Source organism: Mastomys coucha, unplaced genomic scaffold (assembly GCF_008632895.1).
Source record: "Mastomys coucha isolate ucsf_1 unplaced genomic scaffold, UCSF_Mcou_1 pScaffold20, whole genome shotgun sequence".
NCBI lineage: Eukaryota > Metazoa > Chordata > Mammalia > Rodentia > Muridae > Mastomys > Mastomys coucha.
The window spans coordinates 86,502,707-86,511,873 of NW_022196903.1; the positions used below are offsets into that span (position 1 = coordinate 86,502,707).

The 9,167-nt window shown below is 41.9% G+C and overlaps 1 protein-coding gene across 5 annotated transcripts in view; it reads right to left on the bottom strand.

The window, feature by feature from the left end:
* Positions 1-335: 335 nt before the first annotated feature.
* Positions 336-9,167, bottom strand: part of Adamts9 (ADAM metallopeptidase with thrombospondin type 1 motif 9) — a 173,280-nt gene continuing 164,448 nt past the window's right edge. For 4 of the 5 annotated variants that reach the window (XM_031382630.1, XM_031382628.1, XM_031382629.1 and 1 more), the window contains 2 exons: positions 5,138-5,232; positions 336-2,204 (listed from right to left, as the gene is read on the bottom strand). In XM_031382630.1, coding sequence (XP_031238490.1) covers positions 5,143-5,232 — 90 coding nt within the window. In that variant the 3' untranslated portion in view covers positions 336-2,204; positions 5,138-5,142. The remainder of the gene's footprint in view (positions 2,205-5,137; positions 5,233-9,167) is intronic. The other variant, XM_031382627.1, reaches the window with a different exon arrangement.

The following is a 9,167-nucleotide window of genomic DNA, read 5'->3' on the forward strand; positions in this document are numbered from 1 at the left end:
AAAAAAAAAAATAAAGAAAGAGGCCACGAACTTGAGGGAGAGAGAGGAGGGATATATGTGATGGAGGCTGGAAAGAGATGGGAAAATGACATAATTATATTATAACCTCAATATACATATATTATATATATTGAGGGTACAATATAATTATATGTATGTAATACATGTTATTATATGTATATATGTATACATGTATATTGGGGTTATAACACACAATATTATATACATATATAGTATTATTATATATGTATATATGTATATTTAGATGTATATATCCCTAGAGACATTCATATTTGAACTTTAATCAAGATTCCAGAAGCCAAGAGAAGCATCTATGGTTTGGATGTGGTCACAATATTTATTTATAATATGTTTCACATGTATTAACAATAGAAAATGACACTTGTTCAAACACCAAGTGCTCTGGCATTTCTGTGGAGTTGGAGAATACTGTCAGGGTTTTCCTAATCTCTTTGGTCTTGGAAAGCTTGGGCAGGCTTTCTCAAGTAAAATGTCTTGTGACCACTGCTTCAGCACATTTGTTCCTGAAAGAAGCAACAAAAGGTGGATTCGTGGAAGATCAGAAAGACCTGGGCATCTTAGACACCAGTTTGTTTTTTCACACAAATGCTGAAGACCACAGGAAACCCGGCAGGGTATTAGGCTCCCAGCCTCAAGGGAAGTCAGATCATTGGCCAAAGTTTTCAGGTAAAAGGTAGTCAATCTCCTGTCGTTCTCCGAGTATGCCGAGGGGTGCTGAAGGCCATGAGTATGCTGAGGGGTTAAGGCCATGCATGCTCCTGTAGTACATCCTTTGTCTTGCTGCTCATAAACTTTGAGGATATCATGACAAAACAGCAGGAGAGCCTCCTTTCCCAGTGTCACTCTGTAATGAAGCTATTGGTGGACTCTCCCAATGATTGAAAGGAATCCAAGGCACCATGGAGCAGAGTAGAGCATATTGCCAACAACAATGGTAAGAAAAGAGTCCAGCTACTATAAAAAAAAAAGGCAGGTCTAAAAAGAAGTGTACATAGTGGGTCTTACTCTAGCAAGTGATTTTATCCATTGGGGGATTATCTATCTCTTGCTCCCTTTTGTTAAGTGTTTACAGTTTTGACTCTGACAATTACTTTGAAAACATATACTATTAGCACCAAGGCAGCACAATTCTTCCCAGAGATCACAATGAAACGGAATAGAGACTATGATGAACAGTTGGTACAACCTGTGATGTCGCTAACTTACTTATTGGCTAATGAAACGTTCCCACAATTGCCAAAAATACCCTTATTCAACTCACGTAGCACCTTGATGTCAGCTAGGTTGTTAAAAAAATAATTACAAAAATTTTCAAAATGTAACAGTAAAACACATTTCCAGGTAAAAAGTAAACAACAGTGTACCGTGATAACGAAGAGTCACTTTGTCATATACTACATATAATGTAGAGTACGTAAAATGCAGCGGTCTGACTGCAAGGGGGAGGATCATGCATAGGCAGTCATAATAAAATCATTTTACGTACAAAAATATTACATCACAATAAATAATTTCAAACATAAATATTAAACTTTACATCATTAGGGTGTTCCGCAGGTTCAGTATCCCTCATTGAAATGCTTGAGACCATCAGTGTGTGTTTCAGACACTTTGAAGACTTGGTGATATTGTCATATTTAAAATAAGATCTCTTTGGGATGGGGCTCATCTAAACATGGTATTAATTTATGCTTCTTTCTTTTAAATGGAGTTGTAGTTTACAAGGAGATTTTAGTATAGGTTTTAAGCAGGAAGAGAGCAGTATGTGCCCAAGAATGTGGGTTGTTTGTCGTTTGTGTTTCCTATGCACCTTTACATGCACGACAGAAATATAATTTTGTATGGTACTTGTAAAAATTTGTGTATGAAGCAAAGTTTCATGGCCTGAAATTTCCCATTTGAGATCTCATGCTATCCCTCAAAAGGTTTCAGAATTTGGAGCATTTCAGAGTTTAAACTTTTAAATAAGGGATGCTCAACCTGTATATATATATAATATATATTTATATATATGCATATGTACACACATATACACACACATTCACACACACGCACACACACAGACAGATCCACACACATGCACGCAGATGCACCCAAATTTAAGGTGGAGGTATTGAATTACTATCCTTCATCCGTCTCATATGGCTTCCTCTTCAGAGCCCCTGGAATAAACAAACCAGAAGTTATAAAGCTTCCACATCAAAAGCTGAGAGTCAAGAGTAGGTAAACTGGGCTCTTCCATGTGCAGAATTACCAAGTATCACTAAGTTAGAAAGTGAACTTCTATCTATCTATCTATCTATCTATCTATCTATCTATCTATCTATCTATCTATCTATCTATCTACTATAAGCAACACAGAAGTGGGCTGGGGATGGAGCTCAGTAGTGGTGTGCCTGTCTAGCAGTGTGAAGTCCTGGGTTTGAACTCCAGTACCAGAGAAAAAAAGAGAACAGGCATGTGGAGATCGAGGAGAGACACCTGCTGGAAGGCGAGAACTGACTACAGTGAGTTGGTCTCAGATTCATGGCCCCAACACATACACACATAAATACATGAATGTAATTTAAAAAGAATAATTACAAAAGAATGAAAGAGAAAAGAGTCCTGTGCCTAGAAATCTCACCTGGGATGACATTTGAATGTTAGTACATTTCTTTCTAGTTTTCTTACATATGTGTAACTTTTGTATGCATGTACTCATGTTTTATGACACATAACAGTCTCAAGAAAAGAAGATATAGAATGCATACGAAAATGGGGTCTCTGAAATATATCTGCTGAGTTTTGCCTACTGCCACCCCATCTTCTCTTTTTGGATCTCAAGTCTTTCTTCAACCCCTGTGATTGTGAGTGTGAGTGTGTGAGTGTGTGTGTGTGTGTGTGTGTGTGTGTGTGTGTGTAGTATATGTGTGGTGTGTATGTGATATGTATATGTGGTATGTGTGTATTATGTGGTGTGTATGTGGTATGTGTATGGTGTATGTGGTGTGTATGGTGTGTATGTGGTATATGAGTATGTATGTGTGTGTGTGTGAGTGGGGGGGAAATGTTTTATTCTCTAGCTTAGGCTGTCTTGCAGCTCACTCACAATTGCTTTGTTCATTGCTCTGGTTCTAAGGATCAAACCCAGCCTTGTTCATGTTGGGAAAGTGCCTTACCACTGGGCTATAGTCCCAAGTCAAGCCTCTCCTTGCTCTTTTAGAAGTGACCCTCTTCTAAACGCAGCTGTTAGTCACCTGACTCCGTAGGCACAAGATCTCAGGCCACCAGACACTGATTGCTTCAAAACTGACCATGTGATCGAACCAGAGGTAAAGAGAGGCTTTTTGCTGTGTTTTGTGTATGGGTGCTATGTATTTGTGTGCCATGTGTCTGCCTGGTGCCCTGGGTGGCCAGAGGAAGCATCAAACCCTTAGAATGGAGTTACAGATGGTTCTGAGCTGCTATATGGGTGGTGCGAATTGAACCTAGATCCTTTGGGAACACAGCCAGTGGTACTCTTATCTACTGAGCCATTTCTTTAGCTCCAGGAGCGTTACTTTTCAGAATGGTTGTGGAAGGCATTTAGTTGAACCAGGAGCTATAATGATGATGTAACTGTAGCGAGGCCTAGGTATGGGAAAGATGACATGTCAAGAGAGAAGCACCATGAGGGCTCACTACTGATCAGTGGAGCACCATACGGTGGAGCTGTGTCTGAAGAGAGCACAGCTTGTGTACATCCCAGTTATTTACTAACTGTCTTTGCCTTTTTTTTTTTTTTCAAGGCAGGGTTTCTCTGTGTAGTCCTGGCTGTCCTGGAACTCACTCTGTAGACCAGACTGGCCTTGAACTCAGAAATCCGCCTGTCTCTGCCTCCCAAATGCTGTCTTTGCCTTTTGCAACACAAAGAATACTAATTTAAGATGGTAATTGTGCCTATATGTGGTGGCGTGCAACTGTGTACAAATGAAATCCCAGCACTTGGGAGACAGAGGCTTAAGAGTCCCAAGTATTAATTTAGGCTAATAAGCAAGAGCCTGTTTAAAAAATATTAAAAGAATACTTTTCAATACTGATGTTTACTTAAGCATTTGTCAAATAGTAACTCATGCGTCAGATCATGAATGAGCTATGGGGGAACTGAACGGGCCACTGGACAGTATAGGGGAGGTGTTAGAAGGTCACACAAATTGGTTGAACCTCTGTGCCATGCAGCTGAAGGTACCGGGATGATGAAAAGAGACCCGTTTAATCTCTTGTCCAGCAGAGGGAGCACATGCTGGCATATGAGTGAGTCTCCTGTGGATTTTGATAGAGTAAATATTCTGGTTTCCTGCTTGCAGAGAGGGTCTAAGATCTGCATTTGCAATAAGATCTCAGATGACACTGAGCTGCTGGCCCCACTATGAGTGTACATCAGTGACACTACAGTGACTGAGAGCACAGCCTTTGGTATAAGGTACCAGTGGGGTCTGCAAGGGAGCTCACTGTGACCTTAGAAAGCTCCTTAACGGTTGTGGCCTCAGCTTCCTTCTACGAGCCCTCTACATCACGACCTTCTTGTGAGGAGCCAATGAAAATGATTCCTGTAAGTCGCTCAGCACGGTGGAAGCTCAACAAACATCAGCACTACTGTAATTATTATATTCCTGGTATTTTTATATATAACATGCTATCTATAATTTTTATTTTAATAAAAGTAAAAATTATCATATATATTATATGTATTCCAGGAGTTATATTAAATCCAGAGATATTATATATCTCAGCCCCCTACTTCACAATTTCCAATATTCAAAACATAAATTTCTGGATCTACCAAAGACCTCAGGAAGTAAGACTCCCAGAGGTGAAACACAGAAAGCAGCATTTTTAGCAGGCAGCAAAGAGAAACTTAATGTATGCGGCCTGAGGACCTTGTGCTCAGGAGTGAGGGACAGATGGCTTTGGACACAGAAAGACAGACAAACAAGAAATGTAAAGGGCAGAATATTATCGGGTCAGCTTCACAAGGCTTGACAATAGCTCTGTCTGGGGAAGAGGTCATTTACCCACATCTATTTATCATTAGGCTAGAGATTAAAATGAAAGAGGTGAGGGGGGAACTTACCTTAGTTAAGAAACTCGCACCTCCAGGCCAGTGCCCGAGGACGGGGTACACTTTCCACAGTAACCGCCGCATTTCCCTATGACCCGGGTACCATCCTGCAAAGACATGTATCATCTTAGATGATGTGTGAGGTTCCTGTTTTGGGGGCTTGCGGTGGTTTTGAGGGAAAGTAATTCTTGCACCATAGTGTACTGAAATGAAACCCAACACACTCATAATGGCCTAACTGCATAGGTCTGCAGACAAGGCTCGCAGGGTCAAATTCAGACCACAACTTGTTTCCGGATGACCTAAAAGCTAGAGCGGCATTTGCATTTTAGTTTGCCTGAGACAAAGCAAGGGTCTTGCTATATATATATCCAGGCTTGCTTCAGCCTCCTGGGTATGGGATTATAGGTATATATCTCCATGCCTGATTAGTTTATTATAGGTATACACCTCCATGCCTGGTTTGTTTTGCCTTTCTATAGAGTTGAGAAAAACTATGACGAGTGTTATCTTGACACCTAAAAACTGTATAAGATTCAAATTTTGGCATAGCCAGCATCACTCATGTACCTAAAGCCTATAGCTGCTTTCATGGTGCACTAAGAGGAATGAGTAGTTTCTCGGCTTCAAGCTACCGCTCAATACACCATGAATCCCAGCTACGCAGCTCTAACTCAGCTGTATTGCAAGTATGAGGTGCATTGCTAGATCATAATATTTTCATTATTTTCTTACCACAATTGTGATGGTAAATTTTCATTGTCACCTTGTCTGGGTTTAGAATCACCTAGAAATGCACTTCTGGATGTGTCTCAGAGGAGGGAACACCCACTGGAAATACAGCCTCAGAGCTCAGGCTGAGTCAGAGCTGGGAAAGAGTCAGGGAAAACACGTGTTTTCCCCATTCATCTTTTGCTTTCAGGCTGTGGATGTAATGTGATCGCTGCCTTGCCTCCTGCTTCTGTCCCCATGCCTTCCATGCTCCTGTCACCATGCCTTCCTCACCACAATGGATGGCACACCCTCAGACAGCCAGAATAAACCCTTCTTCTTTTCAGTTGGTTTTATTGGGCATTTTGTCATAGCATTGGGACTAGTCACTAATACACGAGTCCATCGGACTGTGATACATCAAGAAAAAGATGAGGACAATGGGCTCTAAATGTCGTGCTTTTAAGATACAGGGGCATGTGGAGTGTTCTGTGATCAATTTTAGGCCACAAATTATTGTGTTTATCACACAACAGCATTACAAGTATACTTAAGGGGAAAAAAAACCAACAGAGGGACATCCCCACAACTAAGCACTTGTCACCATAATTACCACTTAGGAGAAAGCTCCCATCAACAGGTGAAAAAATTTAAGACAGAACATCAATGCAGCGTAGTTTGCTCAAAAAAAAAAAAAAAAAAAAAAAGGATTAGGTACATTCCATGTGCCTCCAATTCTTAGTAAAATAAGAAAAATAATTTACTCGCTGAGTTAATTATATTTTATTTAACAGCACAAATTGAAGAAGCATGTGCAGGGGAAATGACCCAGCTTAAGGAAATCAGCTCTGGGCAAGAAGAGGCTCTTGAACATGCCTGAGAAAGGGAGTCAGGCCATCAGTCAGTGCGGAGCAAGGCAGATCACTTTGTGTAGTTTTTCTTCGGCTTCCGATGAGTCAGAAGATCCTGCTGTTTATTCAGGGAGACACTACTCACTGTGCAATGACTAGGATAAATATGTGTGTACTGTCTTTGAGGAGTAGCCTCAGATGGAGAGGTTTCCAAGATGTGGAGAAAGGACCGGAGCAGAGGGACCGAGAGACTCTGGAGATTTCGGTTACTTTTCTCGTTGAGATGACAAAGTACCCAACAGAAGCAACTCAAGAGAGGAAGCAAGGTTTATTTAGGGCCCCAGTTTGAGAGTACAGCCTGTCACGTGGGAAAACGTGTGGCAGCAGGGAAGTGAGGCTGCAGATCGGATGGTGTGGGGCCAGGGAGCCCTGGGACCAAGAGAAGGCCTGGAGCAAGAGTGAGGCTGAAGCACATCTAAACCCCAGAAATCTCTGTAAGAGTTAGGATTGCTTCCCCATCCCATCCCTACACCACCTCCTCGCCCCTGCCTTGGGCCAGTGTGTCCTGATGCACACAGCCCTGTGCCTCCTACCCATGCCTCACCAGAGGAGGTTACATGGTCAGTAGCCAGGTTAAACTTCCTTTCCCCTAATAAGATCATGTCCAGCAGCACCTAGAATTCTTCCTTATGCAAATGAGGCATCCCCAGCATCCTGGCCCCAGCCAATGACTTGCACTCATCCTGATAGTCCTTACCCACCTCCAAAAGTTTAAATAGTCTTCGTTTCCCCCAATAAACTGAATCAGCTGCTCCTAGGTGTGTGTGTGTTCTTTATCTGTGCACTCATGGCCGCCAACCAAGATCCTGTTTGCACCCAGCCATCCCAGGGAACCTGCCCTCCCTCCAGTCCAGCCTACTATGAGTGCGCAGCCTGGCTGGCTACCTCAAAGGGAGAGGCAGTATGGCATTCAAGTCAGGAAGCAAAGAGAGAGGGAGAGGGGGAAGGGGAAGGGGAGGGGGAGAGGGAGAAGGAGAGGGACAGAGAGAGGGGCAGAGAGAGGGGCAGAGAGAGGGCGAGAGGGGAGAAAGGGAGAGAGAGGGGGAAGAGGAAGGGAGAAGGGGAAAGGGAGGGGGAGAGGGAGGAATACTGGTTCTCAGCTCAGTTTCTCCCTTTTCTTCAGCTACCTACAGTTTTAGGATTAGTTTTGGTGAGACCTAGAGTCCAAACACTTGACTTACTCTACTGTCATGGGTAAGAGCTGAACAGCAGCCAGTATTTTGAATAAGCTTTTTGAGGTCAGAGATGAGAATAAAATCGGTTCCTGGTCACTACAAGTGAACCCTCAGGGGTTTTGAACGTTAGCTTTGCTACCCAATAAGAAACTTAGTCTATAACGGAGGAAGGCGATCCTTAGAGGTAACACACTTGTTTAAGTAATATTGTTTAAGCTTAACAAGCAGTGTTAAGCTTTTTAAACGCTCTTTCTGGGCCATCACAAGTTAAAACAAGGAGATGCATCTCTATTCCGTACACACTCACAGTGGTTGTGTTTCCTGAGCACACACTGCAGACCCAATAGTGTGACCTGGGTTTTGATGTGTGGGGGACATAATTTTCATATTTCAAAATCCATTTAACCAGGTCATTTAACAGAATGCTTCCATATAACTTTCAGTTGCAAATGATTAATGGAAGAACAGGTATTGGGGTGCAGGAGAGATGGCTTAGCAGTTAAGGATGCACATTGCTCTCCAGCACCATACCAGGCTCCGAGACATTCTAGCCTCCCTGAGCTCCTGCACACATCAGGTAAGTAATGCTCATGCAGGTGGATACGTACTCATAAACAAAACAGTAAACTTTGTAAACACGCAAATACCAGAAGAAAACTCTAGTACAAAGTGCCTGACAGACATGAGCATGCTTAATTAAGATTGAACAGTTGTGAAGAGATAACAATGTTTGACAATAGCTATCTACATAAAAAGGCATTTAGCAACACAAAATGCAAGTTCTTCCCAGCAGCATCAACAGACAAATGTTTACCATAAATTTTGATAAAACACTAGTGAGACAAAATATTTTCCTTCTCCAATATTCCATTATTCCCTTGGTTGATTTGTGTTAAAAATGTCACTCAGTCATTTGTATCTTTGGGATTCAAACATGTAAGAAAAAAGGTTTGTGTGTGTGTGTGTGTGTGTGTGTGTGTGTGTACGCATGTGTATGCACACTCAAGCATGCAAGCCAGAAGAGAACTGGAATTAGAGATGGTGGCACACCATCATGTGGATCTTAGGAATGAACTGGGTACTCTGGAAGAGCAATTAAGTGCTTTTAGCCACTGAGCCATCTCTCCAGCCCAAGGAATAACATTTTAGTGGGTATCTGTACTCTCTTGATATGTACATACATATATTACACATATATAACTAATCCTTCCATTTGGCAAACAAACAAACAAACAAACAAAGCCA